Source organism: Myotis myotis, unplaced genomic scaffold (assembly GCF_014108235.1).
Source record: "Myotis myotis isolate mMyoMyo1 unplaced genomic scaffold, mMyoMyo1.p scaffold_m19_p_1, whole genome shotgun sequence".
Classification (NCBI taxonomy): domain Eukaryota; kingdom Metazoa; phylum Chordata; class Mammalia; order Chiroptera; family Vespertilionidae; genus Myotis; species Myotis myotis.
Window position 1 is genome coordinate 152,166,048 of NW_023416313.1, and position 22,212 is coordinate 152,188,259.

Sequence of the window (22,212 nt, forward strand, 5' to 3'; positions counted from 1 at the left end):
TGAAAGGGTCGTTCGAGCCCCAAAGGGGTCGCGACCCACATGTTGAGAACCGCTGCTCAGAAGTTCTTTTACTAAACGTTTTTTTCTGGATCTATGTCTCCCGAAGCCTTCGCCTCATTTGCAGACACTACTGCAGATGCCCGGCCCTCTGCGTCTTACCCTCCGTTACTCCCCTGTGGTCCCAAACCTCGGTGGTTGCCACAGCAACATACATTGCACTACTGTCCCGGAGCGGGCGGTCTTTTCCTTTGACAAGTTCCTCAGCCCGCCGGCCAATCACGAGCGCGGGTACGGCCGCCTCCTCTCCGCTTCGCAAGTCGATTGGCCAAAGCTTCCGGGATTGAGCCCGCAACTCGCGCCGAGGCCGGGCGCGCAGTGATGACGCAGCCGGCGGCGCGGTGCCTGGGAGACGGGGAGGGCTTCCGGGGCCGCGGGTCGGACCACGGAGAGCTGCTGTCATGGCGGCCACCCGGTGGGGCTTGCTCTGCGCCCTGCTGCTGCTGCAGCTGTCAGGGAGGACCCGCAGCTCGGAGGCGCCCGGCGCTTCCGCCGAGGGGTCGGCGGGGCTTGGGGTCGGCCTAGGAGATCGCTTCAAGATTGAGGGGCGCGCGGTTGTCCCCGGAGTGAAGCCTCAGGACTGGATCTCGGCGGCCCGAGTGCTGGTGGACGGAGAGGAGCACGTTGGCTTCCTTAAGTGAGCGTCCCGAGGGCGCTGGGGGCGCTGGGATGGAAGCCGGAGGGGGGATCCCCCCGGGAGAGCGAAGTGTCAGGCCCTGGCGGCGTCGCTGTCGGAGGGTGAAGGGGCGGGCGCCCCAGCGGTCTGTGCCCGGGGACCTCGGGAGGAGGCGGACGCTTCCCCTCCTAGTCCCCGCGGCTTAGAAACGCGGCGGCCGGCAGGTGCCGGCCCGAGGGCCGGAGCCGGCTGGGGGTTGGGGGGACCGGGTATCTTCATCTCCATTTGGCCCCGTCTGGGGACCACCACTCCAGCGCCCTGGGGACAGAGGGACCATTATTTGCCGCTTGCTGAACTCTTTCCTTTGAATCTCATCGGGCTTCCCTGGAATCTGGCCTTTTTTTTTTTTTTTTTTTTTTTTGCATTCATTTCAGTCTTTTTGTAGCTTGATGTTGTGTAGAAAGATGCTAAGCAAGTGGGAATTATGAAAGCCCAGCGGGCTTCTAGTGATGACATCGATTGGGAGGCTGATGCTGCTTCTAAAATTAATAGGCCCCGAAGTCCCTAATGAAAGCACCTTTTTCGCCTGGAGGTGGGGTGGTTGTTCTTTTTTACACTTGAATTCATCGAGGGATTTGCAACATCGCAACTTGGCATTTATGTCAGACTAGGGTTTCTCCGTGTTGCTTACACGCTTCTGTCCTCTCTAGCTGTTAGCAGAAATGGGCTTTCAACCTATCTTAGAAGGCGTGTCGAATTTGTTAGCACTCTCGTTTTGCGGCAGCCTGCTTTGCGGATGTCAGGACAACAAGTGTGATGTTTTAAATTTTTCAGTCGCTGCTTGGAAAGGGAAACGGCTTACTGAAAGGAAGTATCTAGGAAAGGAAGTGTTTATCTGGTGGGTTTGTGCACCACCAAGCACTAGCTGAAAACCAGACCAGTTAAATGTGGACATTGAATTCTGAATTTGATTTGCAAAATATTCAGATCATTCAGATGTCTTTGAATGAGACTTTCAACCTTAGATTAATAAATAATGACAAGAAGCTTACAACCATTACTTTAATGCTATTTGTCATTAAAGATCTGACTTCAGGGTGTTCTTTAGGTTTCCCCTAAATAATGTTTTAATGATAAGGTTTTCATTAAGCTTTGGAAAATTAGCCTTACTTGGCCACTTGGCCTCTCATTGATGCTGTATACAATTATTTTTCAAAGCATTTATTATTTCCATTTTAAAATAACATCTAAGTAACATATATGGAAGAAAATATCAATAATAGAGATAAACCTTAATATTTCATTGTGTCTTTTCCAGCCTTTTTGGAATCATATGTCCTATATTTTTAATAGTAAAACACAACATACACACTTTGTCACCTGCTTTTTTTTGCTTAATATTTTGTGAGCAGCGCCTGATACCATTTTATGTTTTTACATCTGTGTGTAGAAAGTTTGATTAAGCATTAATATAAGGAGTTTGTCCTGGCAAACTTGTTGGAAGAGGGATAGGTAATTTGTCTTGTACCTGTTATGCATAAGCAGCATGCAGTTTTGATTTCTCTTTATGCTTGTTGGAGGTTATTTGGGACTTGATTAGTAGAGATGAAAGGAGTTTGGCTTGAGGATTTCCCATGCCACTTCTCGCTTTTATCACTATGGATATAAACCATAATTTATATACATCCACTGAACCAAACTGGCTAGCACGGTAGTTTTCAATTTTTGACAGGAAGATTATGTACTGTACTTTCATTAACTTTTTATTATGGACAATTACAGACATGAACTAAAATAAACAGAATGGCTTAGTGAATCCTTAGGTACCTATCACAATCTACTGTTTGTTTAATGTGTCTTCTATACTTCATTTGTTTTTTTCTAGACTATTTAAATATCCTAAAGATGATATGATTTCACTTATAAAAACATTATTTTGTATCTCTAGAAGATAAAGTCTTAAAAAAATAACACAATATCATTATTGATTCAACAAAATTATTAATACCATAACTTCATCTAATAATACCCAGTCCATTTTTATATTTTCCTACTTATCTTAAAAATGTTTTTATGGCCCTGGCCGGTGTTGCTAAATGATTAGAGCATTGGCCTGTGCACTGGAGGGTCTTGGGTTTGATTCATGGTCAAGGACATGTACCTGGGTTGCAGGTTCAATACCAGGCCCTGGTTGGGGTGACTGTAGGAGGCAACCAGTGTGTCTCTTTCACATCTATTTGTGTCTCTCTTCCTCCTTCCCATTCCTTCCCTCCCTTTCTCCCTCCCTCCTTCCTCTCCCACTCCCTTCCACTCTCTCTAAAAAGAATAAATGGAAAAATAATCCTAAGGTGAGGATTAACAAAACAAAGCTATAATAATAAAAGCGTAATATGCTAATTAGACTGGATAGCTGAACGACCTTCCGGACGTCATTCTGGACGTCCATCTGCACGAAGCCACCGCTGGGAGTGAGGCAGAAGCGGTTAGGGGCAATCAGGCAGTCAGGTGAGCAGTTAGGGGTGATCAGGCAGGCAGGCAGAGTGGTTAGGGGTGATGAGGCAGGCAGGTGAGTGGTTAGGGGCCATGAAGCAGGCAGGCGAGTGGTTAGGGGTGATGAGGCAGGCAGGTGAGCAGTTAGGGGCCATGAAGCAGGCAGGCGAGTGGTTAGGGGTGATGAGGCAGGCAGGTGAGCGGTTAGGGGCCATGAAGCAGGCAGGCGAGTGGCAAACTACGGCCCGCGGGCCGGATCCGGCCCGTTCAGCTGTTCTATCCGGCCCGCATAGCCGAAAGAGTGGAGGGTTCTCTTGCTCTCCCCTCCGCTCCTTCACCAGCAGCAGTGTTAACATATATTAGTTCACACAAACACTCCATCCATGCTTTTGTTCCGGCCCTCCGGTCCAGTTTAAGAACCCATTGTGGCCCTAGAGTCAAAAAGTTTGCCCACCCCTGGGTTAGGAGCTAGCAGTCCTGGATTGTGAGAGGGATGTCTGACTGCCGGTTTAGGCGATCCCGCAGTGGAATGGGGCCTAAACTGGCAGTCGGACATCCCCCAAGGGGTCCCGGATTGCAAGAGGGTGCAGGCCGGGCTGAGGGACTTCCCCCTCCCCCCCGCCTTTAGTAAGTAAACAAACGAACAAACAAATAAATAAATGCTTTTTTGTATTTGTTATTTCAAATTCTTTTTCCTCAGAATGCAGTTTCTCATTATCAAAACAAATTAATTTTGATCTGTGACCATGAAATTAGCCCTTAATAGGGTGGTTTTCTAAACCCAGAAAGTTTAGAAGAAATTAGTTAGGAAAAGATAGATGGTATTTTTTGTTATTGTTGTTTGTTAATCCTTACCAGAGGATAGCTTTTCCATGTTTTTTTTGTTTTTTGTTTTTGTTTTTGTTTTTTGTTTTTTTTTAGAGAGAGTAGAAGGGAGAGGGAGAGACAGAGAGAAACATTGACATGAGAGAGAAACATTGATTGGTTGCCTCCAACATATGCCCTGACCAGGGTGGGGATTGAACCTGCAACTGAGGTATACGTGCCCTTGACTGGAATAGAACCCTCAACCCTTCAGTCCAAGGTGGATGGTTTTAACTACAAAAAAAGAAAGGAGAACAACAGAGTGCAAATTAAAATTAGAAAAAAAAAAAGCCATTTTAATTAAGAATTTGTTGGAGAGGATTGGAACTACTAATATTGTAGTAATAAATATATATAAAAGCCTAAGTGACCTTTTGACTTAATCACTATGATGCGCACTTGACCACCACGGGGCAGATGCTCAACACAGGAGCTGCCCCCTGGTGGTCAGTGTGCACCCACAGTGGGAGCACCACTCAACTGACAGACAGGTGCTAGATGCTGGGCTCACGGGTGAGTGGGCGGGTGAGTGGGCGAGTGCAGCTGGGGCGTTGTGAGCCTCTCCCGCAGACACTCTGCCTGCACACCCCTCCCCCATCCAGACCAGACTGGGATCAGACTGGCATCGGACTGGCATCAGGACTGACTGGGCACAAGCCCACAGCCGCTTCTTGGTCAGGGGCATGCCGGTATTGCCCTAGGATGGGCGCTCGGAGCGCAGCGAACCTACTAAATCCTTTGGGGTATGTTGGACTGCCGGTTTTGGCCCGATCCCTGCAGGCCACGCTGAGAGACCCCACTGGTGCACAGGCCTCTAGTAATGTATATTGATAGTTTCCCTTGAATGAAGACATGGCTTCAGAACAGGAACTGTGCTTCTGTGCCTGTTATCTCTGTCCCACAGAGGGAGTGTAAGTACTTTCTGTGTCAGGGTTCTCTGTACTGTGGAGTGTCTGGGTATTTTCAGAACCCATTCAGTGTAATTATGGAAGCTGAAGCCTGGGGCAACTTTTGCTAATTTGGGAGTATTTTTTTTCTAATTAGTTCTGAATGTCATTCTTGGGGGAGTTGATTTGCAGGTTAACAAGATGATCTAAAACATTAGAAAAGAATAAGCTGCTGATCAGAAATGACTAAATATGATTTTCATTCTTCCAGGACAGATGGGAGTTTTGTGGTTCATGATATACCCTCTGGATCTTATGTAGTGGAAGTTATATCTCCTGCTTACAGGTTTGATCCCATTCGAGTGGATATTACTTCAAAAGGAAAAATGAGGTGAGAGCAGCTGATTTAATTTCTACCAAAGTGTGGGCTACAGGGTTACTTAAAACATCCTTACATTGTTTTGATCTGAGGATTGATAATATTGTAAAGTTGAACTTCCTTCTGCTCTGGTTTAAAAGTTATTTTAAATGTCCTAATGTGGTTATATAGAGAAGAGATAAGATTACTATAAAACAAAAGCACTGTGAAAGTTGTAAATGAAACGTGATTAAAGTTGGAGATAATTTAATTTTTCTAAGTTGGAAATATTATTAATCACCTGTTTTTTAATTGGGATTTTTTTGAGAGAGTAAATCTTTTATTTATTATTATTATTATTATTATTATTATTTTAAAAATGTATTTTATTGATTTTTTACAGAGAGGAAGGGAGAGAGATAGAGAGTTAGAAACATCGATGAGAGAGAAACATCGATCAGCCGCCTCCTGCACATCTCCCACTGGGGATATGCCCGCAACCCAGGCACATGCCCTTGACCGGAATTGAACCTGGGACCTTTCAGTCCGCAGGCCGACGCTCTATCCACTGAGCCAAACCGGTTTCGGCAATATTTATTATTATTATTATTTTTTTATTTATTTCAGAGAGGAAGGGAGAGGGATAGAAACATCAATGATGAGAGAGAATCATTGATTGGCTGCCTCCCACATGCCCCCCACTGGGGATCGAGCCCCTTGGGCATGTGCCCTTTACCAGAATCGAACTCAGGACCCTTCAGTCCCTCGGCTGATGCTCTATCCACTGAGCCAAACTGGCCAGGGCCATTGAAATATTTTGATAATATCTTAGTACCTATTTGATAGTGTGTTGACCTAGACCAGTGATGGCGAACCTTTTGAGCTCGGCGTGTCAGCATTTTGAAAAACCCTAACTTAACTCTGGTGCCGTGTCACATATAGAAATTTTTTGATATTTGCAACCATAGTGAAACAAAGACTTATATTTTTTATATTTATTTTATATATTTAAATGCCATTTAACAAAGGAAAATCAAGCAAAAAAATGAGTTCGTGTGTCACCTCTGACACGCGTGTCATAGGTTCGCCATCACTGACCTAGACATTTCTGTTTTCTTTTTTGGAATATTTAATGTGCAATGGAAATTTAGTATTTTCTTGGGAAAATAATAGATTACATTGTAGAGTTTATTTTGAAGTGAAATCATGAGAAGAAAAAGAAAAGCACAGCATTAGAGGCTGGCAAACTAGGAAAAATTTCAGAATTTGAGGTGAAAAGAATGTTGGATTAATTCAGGCTGTGAATATGGAATACCACAAATAAATCAGTTGTGTAGATATCCACAATGTTCACATTCAGCCTTCTGTTATAACCTCCAATATGTTTATTTGTTTTATTATTGTATTCTTTTTGTCTAATTTCACCAGGAAGTATATGAAGCAGTTTTATATATTTACTTTTTTTCTAGCTTTATTGAGGTATAATTAACAAATATGAGGCAGTTTTAAATAGTAATCTCTCTTCTTTGTTTGAGTTACCACAAAAGTATTGCATGTTGCTGTAATAAAGCACGAGTCATGCAATGGCAAAAATAATTTGGGGGTTAGAGGAGCTACATTTTCGTGCTGACCTTTTCAGTATGTGCCAAGCCTATCCGGGTTGATTTGTAGCTATCCCAAATTGAGATGACATAGAGGTATGTTCACTTAGTACCATAATATTTACAGTTGGGATAGTGTTTACTTTTAAAATGTTTTTCTTCTTTTTTTGCTTTCTTTTAATTGAAAGTTTTTAAAGTATGATATGTAAATATGCTATAATTCAAATAGAGTAACACACAGAGCTCTCTTATCCTTTATATCAGCTGCGTATTAGACCATGAGTCCACTTGCTATCATTTTCATAACCAGCTCCTACTGGTAGACATGTAGGATTTTATTTCTCTCTTTTAGCATGTATAGTGAACAGGGACAGTTATTCTGCAGTATTTTAAGTTCTTAATATTATCACGAAACCAATATCAAGATGTCACTAAAAATACATTCTTTTTTTTTATATATATATTTTTTATTGATTAAGATATTACATATGTGTCCTTGTCCCCACGTTACCCTCTACCCCCCACCCCCCCCACCCCCGCTCATGCCCTCACCTCCCCGTTGTCCATGTCCATTGATTAGGCCTATATGCTTGCATATAAGTCCTTTGGTTGATCTTTCCCCCTTACCCCCACCCTCCCCTACCTTCCCTCCAAGTCCCAACAGTCCAATCAATGCCTCTCCGTCTCTGGATCAGTCCTTGTTCATCAGCTTATGTTGTTCATTATATTCCACAAATGAGTGAGATCATGTGGTATTTATCCGCTCTCAAGTTCCATCCATGCTGTGGCAAATGGTAAGAGTTCCTTTTTCTTCTTCCTCTTCTTAAAGAATACCTTTCAGCATTTCATATAATGCTGGTTTGGTGGTGATGAACTCCTTTAGCTTTTTCTTATCCGTGAAGCTCTTTATCTGACCTTCTATTCTGAATGATAGCTTTGCTGGATAAAGTAATCTTGGTTGCAGGTTCTTGCTATTCATCACTTTGAATATTTCTTGCCAGTCTCTTCTGGCCTGCATGGTTTCTGTTGAGAAATCAGCTGACAGTCGTATGGGTACTCCCTTGTAGGTAACTGACTGTCTTTCTCTTGCTGCTTTTAGGATTCTCTCTTTATCTTTTGCTCTTGGCATTTTAATTATGATGTGTCTTGGTGTGGTCCTCCTTGGATTCCTTTTGTTTGGGGTTCTCTGCGCTTCCTGGACTTGTAAGTCCATTTCTTTCACCAGGTAGGGGAAGTTTTCTGTCATTATTTCTTCAAAAAGGTTTTCAATATCTTGCCCTCTCTCTCCTTCTGGTACCCCTATAATTCTGATGTTGGTACGCTTGAAGTTGTCCCAGAGGTTCCTTACACTATCTTCATATTTTTGGAATCTCTTTTCTTTTTTCTTTTTCGGTTGGGTATTTTTTGTTTCTTTGTATTTCAAATCTTTGACTTGATTCTTGGGATCCTCTTTTCTGCTGCTGGATCTCTGTAAATTATTCTTTATTTCAGTCAGTGTATGCTTAATTTCTAGTTGGTCCTTTTTCATGTCCTCCATGGTCTCCCTATACTTATTGAGGGATTCATTAAATTTATCGGCGGTTTCCATAAAATTCTTGAAAAACCTTATAACCGTGGCCTTAAACTCTATATCCAATCGTTTGCTTTCCTCCATTTCTGCCATTTGTGACCTGTTTCTTTGTCTCCGCATTTTGGCAGCTTCCCTGTGTTGATAGAGTGGCCCTGTGCGCCAGGTGTCCTGTAGGGCCCAGTAGCTCAGCCTCCCCAGTTACCTGGGGTGGACACTCTTGGTGCACTCTTGGTGCCTTGGTTGTTGTAGAATCACTGGGAGGAATTGACCTCCAGGCCAATTGGCTGTGAGAATCAGCTGTGTCTAAAGTGGGAGAACTTCTGTGCTGAAGACACCCTTCTGGGGCAAGACTTGCTTCAGTGGGGCTTTGGTGCTCACTGAGTCTGCTCCCTGAGTGCGTCCCTTATGGATCTGAGGAGTTGCAGTCTGGATGGACCCCCTCTGACCACTGGGTACAGTGGCTCCTGGATCTAAGGAGGTGCTAATTCAGCCTCTGCCTGAGGCCACACAGCAGGAGCCACGAAGAGGCTCAGCTGTGAAGCAATGCAAGCTGCTGCGGGGCCTTGGGCTTTCTCTTGGAAGTTCCAGGTCTGCCTGGTTCGGCTGCAGTTAGGTACATTCACATGCAAAAGCCTCTGCCGCAGCCTGGGTGGGGCGGGGTCTCAGGGAGTCAGAGGGCGGAGAAAGCGGCCATGGCCGATTCTCCGCCCGGAGTCGCGCGTCTCAGTGTTCCGGTAACGGCTGCAAGCACCTCTGAGGGAAAGCCGCCCTCAAGTTCGCTCGCTGCCGGACAGACCAGCCTCTCCCCGTATGAGTCCTGGGTCCCCAGAGACTTCCCGGAACCGGAGTTCAGAGCAGTCAGGAGCTTGTGACTCAAAAAGTCAGCCGCGTCCTCAGGTGCCACCCCCTTTCCTCGCGCGCGCCGCCGTACCTCTGCACTTCACCTCCGCAGCGCCTCTGGCTCTCAGCGTGCTTTTCTTTCCTTCTAGTTGTGGACTTTACACTCAGCCAGCCTTCCTGTTGTTCTGGATGATGTTTGCTCAGTCCTTTGCGGTAATTTTCAATTGTTGTGTGAGGCGATAATTTCCCGGTGTTTACCTATGCCGCCATCTTAGTTCTCTCCAATACATTCTTTTTTTAAAAAAATATTTTTTTATTGATTTCAGAGAGGAAGGGAGAGAGAGAGAGAAACACCAATGATGAGAATGAATCATTGATTGTCTGCCTCCTGCACACCCCCCACTGGGGTCCAAGCCCGCAACCCAGCATGTGCCCTTGACTGGAATCGAACCCAGGACCCTTTAGTCTGCAGGCCAATGCTCTATCCACTGAGCCAAACTAGCTAGGGCTGAAAATACATTCTTTAGAAACAAATTACTTTCTTCTCTTTTTGAAGTTCAGTTTTTATCTTAGATTATTCTACTTTGTCCAAATTCTAATCATATTTCTTGCTGTTGGCTATTTAGAGCAAATGTGAAGCTTGAATTGAAGCTAATACCTTGCAAATATATTTATAAATAACCTGATGAAATAAATGATAAATGGATTGCTTTAAAGTACATGAACCTTGTTAGGTATCAACTTTCTCATACTTTTTAGGGACATAAAGATCTTGTTTTAAATGTACAGGTAAAATTCTAGTATGTAAATTTAAATCTTAAAGGACTTATCATGACTTTTTATACATTTTGAATTGCAAGCTTGGAGATGGGGGGGGATATGTAGATTACAGTATATATTATATACAGGTTAGAAAACTTTTTCCCCCCACTTATATGTGGAATCTAATGAACAAAATAAACTGACAAACAAAATAGATCCAGAGACATGGAAGCATGCAACAGACTGAGGACTCCCTGAGTGGAAGGAGGAGAGAAGAGATCAACCAAAGAAACTATATGCATGTATACGTAACCCATGGACACAGACAGCAGTGGGATGAAGGCCTTGGGAGGGGACGGGAGTGGAGATGTCCCTCCTGTTGCCCCATTGCCCCCCTCCATCCTTAAAAAACTTTTTAAATTGCAAACACTGAATACTGGAGGGAATGAGAATTGTTAAAAGGGGATACTTGCCTGTTAAAAACTAAATTATTTTCATTCTTTTTACTCTGTTTGAATTTTCAATTTGTAGTCTAAGCAAATAGAAATACTTTTCTAAATATGGAAGTTTTATTTGCTTTTTTACCTTGGAAAAAGAGTACTTCATGCTTTAGCATTGAAGGTCTTGTTGCAGCAGTGGGACTCATACTCTCAGATCCATTCCTGATGATTGGATGCCTGAAGCATAGATAAAAAGAAAACAAGGACCTCATCAAGTGGGATTCATATAAGATCCTAATATTCTTGCCCTGGCTAGTGTGGCTCAATTGGTTGAGCATTGTCCCATACACCAAAAGATTGCTGGTTCAATTCCCGGTCAGGGCACATACCCAGGTTTGGGGTTCAATAGCCAATCAGTGTTTCTCTCTCTTTCTCCTCTCTCCCTCTCCCTCACCCTTTTCTCTCTAAAATCAATAAAAAACATATTTTTTAAAAAAGATCCTAATATTCTTGACCAATGTTTTATAAGCATACTTGGTAAGTTACGTTAAAGTATATGTGGGACTTCCACTTCTGACATTTGGCAGAATGTAAAACCTTAGAATTCTGGATAAAATATGTATAGCTATTTCTTTTAAATGTGTAGCTTGATTCCAAGTCTTGTGTTTTTTTCTCTACGTTTTGCTAAATATTTTAGACATACAGGTAAAGCTACTTTGATCAGACTTTCAAGTCAAAAGTTTAGATATCTAAGTATTTGGGAAAAGCTAAAGGTAATTATAAATCATTGCTTATATATTATAGGCAGTTCTTTTAACTAGTAATGTTTTTAGTAGAATTACTGATTTCTTTTTCATGTTTTATCAGAGCAAGATATGTGAATTATATTAAAACATCAGAAGTGGTCAGACTGCCCTATCCTCTTCAAATGAAATCTTCAGGCCCACCTTCTTACTTTATTAAAAGGGAATCATGGGGCTGGACAGACTTTCTGATGAACCCAATGGTATGTATCAGGTTATAACAAAGTATCTTTACTAATCTCTAATTGGCTTCTAGGCAGTTGAAAACTTTTAACCCCTGTGAGATAGAAAGCTGACATCAGATTGTTGGATGAAAGTGTAATTAGTGGATTTTAGGAAAACAGTGTCTTGGGAATATATAATGAGAATTGCATGGTAGATATGACATTGAAATTCCCGGTCAGGGCACATACTCAGGTTGTGGGTTCAATCCCCTGTCTGGGCGCTTGTGGGAGGTAACCAGTATTTCTCTCTCTCTCTCTCTCTCTCTCTCTCTCTCTCTTTCTCTCCCCCTCCCTTTCCTCCCTCCCTCTTCCTCTCTTGCTCACATCAATAGAAAAAAAATTAAGAAAAAAACACTAATAGAGTACATTCTTTAGAGATAAATTGACTTTTTTTGCTGCTTTTGAAAGTTGAGTTATTGTTAGAATTGTCTAAGTTTTGATCGTTCTTTGCTGATAGCTATTTAGATTACAAATAGGAATGTTTGGGGCTGTACATCCTCTAGAGAGGAATAAATTAGTACCTAGAATTTCCTATCAGTGATAAAGAAACAGAAGGATAGAGTAGATAGGAGAAATCAGCAATGAGATTAATCACAAAAACATGTTCCAGTTTCTTTCTTTCTTTTTCTTTTCTTTTTTTTTTTTTTTTTGTTGATTTGAGAGAGAGACAGACATTGATCTGTTTTTCCACTCATTGATGTTTTCATTGGTTGATTCTAGTATGTGCCCTGACTGGGGACCAAACCCACAACCTTGGTGTATTGGGACAATGCTCCAATTGAGCTATCCAGCCAGGGCTATATTCTGATTTCTGAGATTCATGGAAGCATATCCAAAGCTATAAGCTTCTAGGACATCTTTTGAATTGATTTGCTAAAGTAGTTGCCTAGAAATATATTGCTCTAGAGGATGTACGTTAATGAGAGGTACATTATAGTTTTTTCTCCAAGAACCACAAAGTCATCTGGAAAGAGCAGCCCAGCTGGCTATCAGAATCACCAGTCCCAGTGCCTGACTACAGATTGAAGAGAGTGAACAGATAGTTCTGTTTGCAAACTATTTGTGTTAACTAAAGCTATAAACTACAAAATGGTAGATGGCACAAACTCAAAGTAAGGTGTCTATAAAATCCAAACACATATGTATAAATAAAGCTTTTATATTCTGCAACAGTCAGACATTGAAGAGTACCTTGCTATCAACAGAACTGGTTCAGGAGAATTGAGTTGGTTGCTATCAGTTTTATTCTATACCAGGAGCCCAGTGCATGAATTTGTGCACCTTGCAACGAACTGTGGGCTGTGAGGCTGCAGTGAGCACAGGGGTGGGTCTTGGCCCATCCTCCGCGCCCCCCGCCCGGCCCCTCCCACCGTGGCCCCCAGTCTCCTGTCTGCTGGCAGCCCCGCTACCACTGCCACCACTCCCATATGCTGACGGCACCAGCGTTGTCAGTGGTTGTGAGCGGTGGCTGCTGCCCCAATCGCCCCTCAGGAGCAGGGGAAGGTGGAGAAGCCCTGAGGGGTGATTGGGACCGGCAGCCGCTGCTCTCACTTCTGATGGCACCGAGCGATCGGGGCTGGTGTCAGGCGCCAGATGTGAGCAGCGGCACCGATAGCAGGTGCAAGTGGGGCTGGCGCCACCAGCAGATGTGAGCATCTGGTGGGACCGTAGCACGCGGGACCAAAGAATTTTCAGTAAACACCAGAGGCTTGCCCCAGTGACAGCAACTGGCGCTCCGCCATGGTCTGGCACTCCTTCTCACCTGCTCCACCATGGCCGATGCCCGCCATGTCCTGCATGCGCCCCCTGGTGGTCAGCACATGTCATAGTGACCAGTTGTTCGTTTGTTCTGCTGTTTGGTCTGTTTGCATATTAGGGTTTTATATATATAGATACAACATTTAAATCTTTAATTTTATCATTGATTTGGTGCAGATTTTGTTCTGTTAAGTCAGCGGTTCTCACCCTGTGGGTTGGGACCCCTTTGGGGGTCGAACAACGCTTTCACAGGGGTCGCCTAAGACCATCGGAAAACACATATATAATTACATATTGTTTTTGTGATTAATCACTATGCTTTAATTATGTTCAATTTGTAACAATGAAAATACATCCTGCATATCAGATATTTACATTATGATTCATAACAGTAGCAAAGTTACAGTTATGAAGTAGCAACGAAAGTAATTTTATGGTTGGTGGTCACCACAACATGAGGAACTGTATTAAAGGGTCGCGGCATTAGGAAGGTTGAGAACCAGTGTTAAGTGGAAATAAATGTTTTCTGATTTTTTTCCCCTCACAGGTTATGATGATGGTTCTTCCATTGTTGATATTTGTACTTCTGCCAAAAGTGGTCAACACAAGTGATCCTGACATGAGACGGGTAAGATGATTGCCTAGCTGTGGTTTTTTGAACCATATTCTGATGCCTGCTCCATCTGTTGTGGCTGGATGGGTTGGATCTTTCAGCTTTATCCTAATTCCCAAGCCACATTCATCTAGAGGTTGTGCTAATACAGTATTATGTTCCTGGCATTTAGATAGTCATTACCATTGCACCAGATAAATTCAGTTGTTTATGCTTAATAAAGGCTGGTGTCTCTTCATATAGCTCAAACATTCTACTTAGTATTAGACTCTGTGCCTCACATGTTATAGAGTTGAAATATGTTATAATCCTGGTACACCTAACCCAAACATTTTACAAAATGATAGCTTCCTATATTCTATTTTTACTTTACAAAACTCTTTAGAATACACATTTAGTTTATGTGTTCAGACACATGAAAGAAATTTGAGTAGACCAAGGGAGAAAAATAGAAAAGTGGCTTTCAGACCTTGTATCACAAAACTGGACTGGGGAGAGGAGTTGCCAAGTAGGATGCTTCAAGTTTAGTGCCACAGCTTTGTCTCTTTTATATTGGCTTCCATATAAAATCTCCAGTTTTTTAAAAATCATTGTCCATTCTTCCACTTAAAACAATCAATAAATATCTTCTTAGTTCCAGGTTTTCCCATTATAATTAATGTATTAATATGGTGACATCTTATTCATTGCTGAAAAACATTTACTAATCAATTCTAGGTTCTTGGTACTGGAGAATGTGCAAATGAATTATTATGTCATCAATAAGTTCATAATCCAGTTAAATGTAGTATAGGAAATAGAATGGATTTGTAAAAAATTCTTCTTGCTAAGATAAACATAAAATAAATAAAAATGTTTGCTGAGATAAGTTCTGTAGAAGGTGAGACATTTTATTCCAAGCTGGAATGACAGAAAAAGCTTCGTGGAAAAACAAAGCTTTATAATGTTTTATAATATTTTATTGCTAAATTTTGGCATCTCTGCTTCAGTGTTGGCCAGAAAGTGTACATCCTATATAATCCTTGTATCAAGCCAGTTAACTCTCTGTGGCATCAACAGAGGCAGCATTAGAAGTCACATGGGATTAAAAATTCATTTACTTGCAAAGTACTTTGCACATGGTGAGCAATATAAAAAGTTGTTTATTCAAGAGCTTCAGGTGTGCTCCCTCTCCCAGGAGCATGCCTGTGCCTTTCCCTTTACCCTCTTCTCTCTCAGGGATGCATCTTCTAGACTCTAAGGGTCCCCATGAGACTTGCAACCAGGGGAGCAATGGTCAGTGGCAGCTCATGCTGGGCTAATCCCCTGAACCTGTTTCCAAGGCCCCCTTTTTTCTGACTTCTCATTGGGCCAAAGCACCCCTGCCTAGGCTCTCCTGTTGCTTCTTCTGTCCTAAGCTATTCCTTGTTTCACTGTCCCAGCTTTAATAAACGTAACATCAGAATAAAAACAAAAAGAGCTTCAGAATTGAATGGATTAAAAAATAGAGTTGAGCCCTAGCTGGTTTGGTTCAGTGGATAGAGCATTGGCCTGCGGACTGAAGGGTACCAGGTTCGGTTCTGGTCAAGGGCACATGCCCAGATTGTGGGCTTGATCCCCAATGTGGGGCGTGCAGGAGGCAGCCAATCAATGATTCTCTCTCATCATCAATGTTTCATCTCTTTCCCACTCCCTTCCTCTTTGAAATCAATAAAAACATATTTTTAAAAAAGAGTTGATATATTTTTGCAGGGACTCAAGACTTATTATCATATACATTTAATTCTTGATTATTAGGACACATTAATATATTTGATTTATTATAATGTTTCTTTTCCTGACCTTATTTGTAAAAGCACTTTCTCCTTGAAAACCTATGTATATAAATTCTTCCTTTGGAGAGAAAGTCCAAGCTAATACCCAAAAGGTATTAAATTTTAAGTAATAGGTAATATAATATTTGCTATTTTTTTCATGTCTGAACTAATACAGTATTAAGTTCACTTTTGGAATGTCACATAAAATTCAAATAAAGTAGACATTATATTGATATTGCGAAAGTGGAACAGTACTTTGTGGGTTTTGGCTTAATAAAGGGGAAGACAAACCTCAAAATAAGTGTCAGACCCTTATCCTGTCCTGCCAGTAACTTGTTTGTAGCATTTGTGTTGCTTGCTTTGGATGTTATAGTTGAGGTCACCCAGGTCATATGGCATAAATGTATTACTAAGGGCCTTAGGAATCAAGTCTTAGAAATACTGCTGCTCTCTTCCAAATTATGCTGATACCTTGATAGATAATTAAAGATTGATGTTCTGGTTATATGTATCTAAAGAAAGCATGAGTTTAAAAAACACTTGTCAAAACAATAAGAAAGCATTGTAATCAGAAAACAAATAAAGTGGCAGGAATATGATTACATATGTCCATTATCAGAGGAAATGCCTTTTATAAAAACACTAGGGGCCCAGTGCACGAATTAGTGCACCTTGAAAGGAACTGTGGGCTGCGAGGCTGCGGTGGGCACAGGGGCAGATCTTGGCCCATCCTCTACACCTCCTCCCAGCCCCTCCCACCGCGGCCCTAGTCCCCTGTCTGCCAGCAGCCCTGTTCCTGCCACCACCACTCCCACGCGCTGATGGTGCCAGCTCCGCTCACACCCACTGATAGGGCGGAGTGATTAGGGCTGACTCTGTTAGCAGGTGCAAGCGCTGGCTGCTGCCCCTATTGCCCCTAAGGAGCAGGGGGGAGATGGAGAAGCCCTCAGGGGCAATTGGGGCCAGCAGCTGCTGCTTGCACCCACTGATGGCGCCAAGGGATTGGGACTGGCGCCTGGTGCCAGCAGCCGCCACTTGCACCCGCTCACAGCGCCGAGTGATCAGGACCAGTGCCAGGAGCCAGCAGTGGGTGCAAGCGCTGGGTTGGACCGCCGCGTGCAGGAGCAAAGAATTTTCAGTAACCACCGGAGGCTTGCCCCCAATGACAGTGACCGGTGCCCCACCTTGGTCTCGCACCCCGGCTCACCTGCTCAACTATCCTGCCACGGCTGATGCCCGCCATGTTACCTGCTCTGCCACTTGCTGCCAACGCCTGCCATGTTCCGTGCGTGCCCCCTGGTGGTCTGCGCACGTCATAGCAACTGGTTGTTCGGTTGTTTGGTTGTTCTGCCATTTGGTCTATTTGCATATTAGCCTTTTATTATATAGGAAGGATAAGCTGAGTCAGACCCTAGGCAAGCATTTATTGGACATTTACTAAAGATCAAAATGCATCTATAATAATAAAAGGGTAACATGCTAATTAGACCAAATGTCACTGCAGACGAAGCCAGTGCCGGAGCGAAGTCGCCTGGGTCCCAGGTGACTGCCAGCAGCTGGAGGGAAGCCGCCTGGGTCCCAGGTGCCTGATGGAAGCCGGTGCCGGCATCCAGAGGGGAAGGAAGGCCTACTTTTGCATGGATTTTCGTGCATTGGGCCTCTAGTAGTGGTACAAAGGAGGCACGAAACATGGTTTCTGAAGTGCTTTTGGATATGACAGTGCATCATTGCTTAGAATCAGTGCCTTTCACTTGTTCTACTCCTCTCCTTCTTCCTTCATGGAAGTGTCAGTTGTTCAGTGACCCCAGGGATCCCTGTGTCTTTCATGCCATTATGCTTTCTCTTCCTGCAGGAGATGGAGCAGTCGATGAATATGCTGAATTCCAACCATGAACTGCCTGATGTTTCTGAGTTCATGACAAGACTCTTCTCTTCAAAATCATCTGGCAAGTCTAGCAGCAGCAGCAGTAAAACAGGCAAAAGTGGGGCTGGTAAAAGGAGGTAGTTGGGCAGTCCAGAGCTGGCATTTGCACAAACACGGCAACACTGGGTGGCATTCAAGTCTTGAGGGAAAACCATGTGAAGCAACTACTGTAAACTTGAGTCATCCTTAAAGTTGATCTCCTATAACTGTTGTGTGTGATAACTCTTCAGTACATGTTTTGAACTTGGTACACAAGAAAACCCAGCTTTTATCCTTGTGTGAGGTCAATGTTGATGTCACTGAATTAATTACAGTGCCCTATAGTAAATGACATTAATAAATTATATGAAGTACTATACATTATGTATATTAAAATGTCTTAACCCAGAGATAAAATTATCTTGTCATTTTTTCCACTTAATGTTTCTTTTATTCCTGAAAGTTTTCTTCTGTCTTTCATTATCTGAGGCTTGAAGTTGATCTTTCCTGTTTAAAAAGAAGTGGTTGATATTTTTAGAACAGCATACACCATGTTCTTTTAGCCAGATGCTTCAAAATTCTCAGCTCTGTCCTGCCATTTAGCATACCCTGATGATTGAGGTAAAACCATGCGTTCCTGATGTACTTTTAGATTTTATTATTATAGTTCGTTTCAGAGTATGGACATATGAATTAGAATACATGTTATCGATTTTTAAATTCTGCTTACCAACTATGGTATTCATTATTGAGTATCGGCTTTGTGCTGTGATTGATTCAAGATGCCTGTCTCAACAGAGTTTACCACGAAGAGAAGAAGCACAGCTAGTAATAGGGAGTGAATGTCCAGGGGAAGGAAACCCAGCAGTAGGAGAGCCTTCTAGAGTCTGAAGATAGAAAACCACCCTTAGAACTTCATGTAATATTGGTGGTATAGCACAGGTAGCTTTTCAATTCCCTTATCTCTCCATCTCTGATTCTCAAGAGTTGTTGGAATATAAATTACTATTTTCCAATCAGGGGTATCTCAAAAACTTATTATTTAAATAAGTTACAAAAATTTCACACCTTTTCTTATGGGTTGTTTTAATTAAAGAGGAACTCTGAGGCTATCATATTGCTTCTAGTAGAGGGCTCCTGTCCTCTCCTGTGTTAAAGACCTCTCCTATTGCTTTTTTTCAGGTTATTAAATCAGCAAAAAACAACAAAAAAGATTGGTTCCAAACGTTCATTTTCCCTTTTGTAATAGGTGCCATTGTTCATTTTGAAATGAGGTACGTAGGTTTTCTTTTAAAGAAATAAGTCCCAATTCAGGATATTTACATTATATAAAGGAGGAATCATATCTCTGTTTGTATTATAACACTAAAGTAACCAAACTGGTTGTTTTATGAATGATTAATGTGAGAACTAGGTCTTTTAAATAGGGTAATTTATTGAAAATAAAATATCAGAACACTAGTTAAGTGAAAGTTATAATTTAAAGTAGAAAGTATATAGTAGTAAGAGTCGTAATTATATGACCAGATCCATCTTGAAAAAATTTAAAAATCAGATTGTCAGAATTTGTATATGAAATCCCTAATGACTTATGACAAAAAAATTAGAAAGCACTTCCAAGGAAATTACCATTTTCAAGTGTTCATGAAGAATCTATGTTTGGTTATTTTACATAGATTCTAACACCATCTGAATTTTATATATATATAGATATATATATATGTATGTACATACATATATATCCCTTATGTTGCGGAATGTTATTATATCACTTGTATATGAAAAGCTTATCTTTGCATAGAACCTTCATCAAATGCGTAGTGTACTTACAGGTACAGAAATGATTGTATATTATTAGAAAATAGGGTTTAGTGCGAAGAGCCCCTGTTGACCTGCGAACTTGCTTTGTGGCTTTGGGCAAGCCACTTTCCCTCTTTGGACCATGTCTTCTTCACTGTATTTCCAACACTGAGCATGTAGATACATAATAAATATTTGTTCAATGAGTAAATAAGTGGGCCTCAAGTTTCCACATCTGTGAATTGAGGATTGGGATTCGATCTGTAAGTTCCTTCTCATATCTAAAATTCCACTTGTAACCCAGACCTATTATTTCCTACCCTTAAGAATCATATGATCAGTGATCAGTGCCAGCTTTCTCATTTTTAAAAAAATGTAGTTTTATTGATTTCAGGGAGGAAGGGAGAGGGAGAGAGAAATAGAAACATCACTGGATGAGAGAATCACTGATTGGCTGCCTCCTGCATGCCACCTATTGGGGATCGAGCCTGCAACCTGGGCATGTGCCCTTGACCAAAATTGAACCCTTCAGTCCGCAGGCCGATGTGCTATCCACTGAGCCAAACCAGCTAGGGCTAGGGCCGCTTTCTCATTTCCTACTTTCTTGAGTTCTTTCTGCTGTTCCCCATTTGGAGACAGAATATTATTTTGCTGTTGTTTAGGGCCTTTCTTAGGTTCAGTTTACATGTAGTATCTCCTTTGAAATGTAAGCTTCATGTTTTAAAATATTTTAAATCTACTAAATTAAACCTGGGTAGTGACTTTGCGCAAAACAACTTTTTTTTTTCTGCCCATTCTTACAAGGAAGTCCTGATGGCCCAGGATGTATTCATAGCATCCAAGTTTTGTTTTGTTTTTTTAAATATATGTTACTGATTTTTGACAGAGAGGAAGGGAGAAGGATAGAGAGTTAGAACATTGATGAGAGAGAAACATCGATCAGCTACCTCCTGCACACCCTCTACTGGGGATGTGCCAGCAACCAAGGTACATGCCCTTGACCGGAATCAAACCTGGATCTTCAGTCCGCAGGCTGACGCTCTATCCACTGAGCCAAACTGGTTAGGGCTGCACCCAAGTTTTTAAAAAATATATTTTTATTGATTTCAGAGAGACAGGGAAAGGGAGAGAGAGAGAAACATCAATGATGAGAATCACCAATCAGCTGCCTCCTACACAGCCCCCACTGGGGATCGATCCTGCAACCCGGGCATGGGTCCTGCCTGGGAATGCAATTGTGACCTCCTACTTCAAGCATGTCAAACTCAAAGGCTAACACGGGCCAAATAAACAAGCTTTAAGTTTATGTGGGCCACAAAAAAACAAAAGCTTCAATTTTCATAGAAACATAAGGTTTATTTCGATAGAGACATGTTGAATACAAAGGGCTGAAATAAATGAGTAATCATTAACATGAAATAATAGAACATTTTAATAAAAATTAATATTTTTTCTTGAACATTAACTTGCCAGACACTGAATAACTGCACAAATTAATAAGCGTAATGTAAATAAACCTATTTTTCTCGTTCTCCAAAAGCAAAATATTTCCTGTTGTGCACACCAAACAAGTCAGCGCAAGACTAATGACGTGGCAATCGGCTGCTAAAATATCCGCTGCTAGTATTAATGGAGAGAAATGGTGCACTTGCACGTAAGGGAAATGAATGCAACACGATGATAGTAATCAGTCATTAGCTAACGTAGTTCGTTATTAATAATTATGTATAACAGGATATTGTAAAAATTAAATTAAGGAATTTTTATTAAAACATTTCTTACTGTTATATTTGTTAGGCTGCAAAAATATTCATTGTGAGCAGCAAGTTTGACATGCTTGTCCTAGTTCATAAGTCAATGCTCAACCATTGAGCCACGCTGGCTGGGCAGGGATTTTTAAAATACTTGATAATCCCTTTAAAATGAATTCTGATCAGCTGTGTACCACTTCATGAAGTCCGAGAAAGGAAATGGACTTAAATTGCAGCAGAAGGAATTGCAGTTGACCCTTGAACAACACGAGTGTGAACTGTGTAGATACACTTATATGCAGAGTATTCACTTGACCACCCAGTTCAAATCTGTGTTGTTCAAGGGTCAGTTCCATGGTTGGGAAACTGTGTGCAGAGGGCTGACTGTAGTTATATAGATCTTTTTAAAAATATATATATTGTATAGATTTTTTACAGAGAGGAAGGGAGAGGGATAGAGAATTAGAAACATCGATGAGAAAGAAACATTGGTCAGCTGCCTCCTGCACACTCCCTACTGGGGACGTGCCTGCAACCAAGGTACATGCCCTTGACCGGAATCGAACCTGGGACCCTTGAGTCCGCAGGCCAATGCTCTATCCACTGAACCAAACCGGTTATGGCTAGTTATATAGATCTTTGTGAGGGAGGTCAGCGCCCCTAACCCCCAAGTTGTTCAAACGTCAACTGTAGTTTGTTGTCAAGTTCTTGGCGTGGTAAATAAAATTGTGGAATCCCACTCTCAGACTTACTTTTCTTGGAGTTCTTAAAAAAGGGGGCAAAAAGTCAGCTCTTAGGATGGTTTATAGATGCAGCTATCTGGTGGTCTCTCAAGTTCCCTCCTATTGCAAAAAATAAATTATTTTATTCTCAGAATGTGAAGAATGGTAGGATGGATAAAATATCAGTGGGAGAGGAAATGAGATATAACATCAAAATTGGACTGTGGGGAAGGAGAGTGGAAAATCTAAACTCTTACAATAAGAGATTTCCTTTAACACACATCTGTTGATTGTCATCCAGTTTACCCCCTTGTAACTGGTTCTCCCCTGAAGAGAGGGTGCAACCTGAAGGAGTGT

General features: G+C 42.0%; 1 protein-coding gene across 1 annotated transcript; it reads left to right on the forward strand.

Moving 5' to 3' along the window:
- Positions 1-394: 394 nt before the first annotated feature.
- Positions 395-18,024, forward strand: EMC7 (ER membrane protein complex subunit 7). The gene is made up of 5 exons (XM_036296361.1): positions 395-694; positions 5,186-5,305; positions 11,353-11,491; positions 13,818-13,898; positions 17,532-18,024. The coding sequence occupies exons 1-5, from the start codon at positions 459-461 to the stop codon at positions 17,682-17,684; spliced, it is 729 nt and encodes a 242-aa protein (XP_036152254.1). The 5' UTR covers positions 395-458; the 3' UTR covers positions 17,685-18,024.
- The last annotated feature ends 4,188 nt before the right edge of the window (positions 18,025-22,212 follow it).

What these genes read in the sequence shown, in the direction of transcription:
- EMC7 (XM_036296361.1), top strand. Translation starts at nt 459, where the DNA reads ATGGCGGCCACCCGGTGGGGCTTGCTCTGCGCCCTGCTGCTGCTGCAG. An exon ending in ACTTCAAAAGGAAAAATGAG is followed by an intron (nt 5,306 to 11,352) that starts GTGAGAGCAGCT and finishes ATGTTTTATCAG; the next exon opens with AGCAAGATATGTGAATTATA. An exon ending in GTGATCCTGACATGAGACGG is followed by an intron (nt 13,899 to 17,531) that starts GTAAGATGATTG and finishes CTCTTCCTGCAG; the next exon opens with GAGATGGAGCAGTCGATGAA.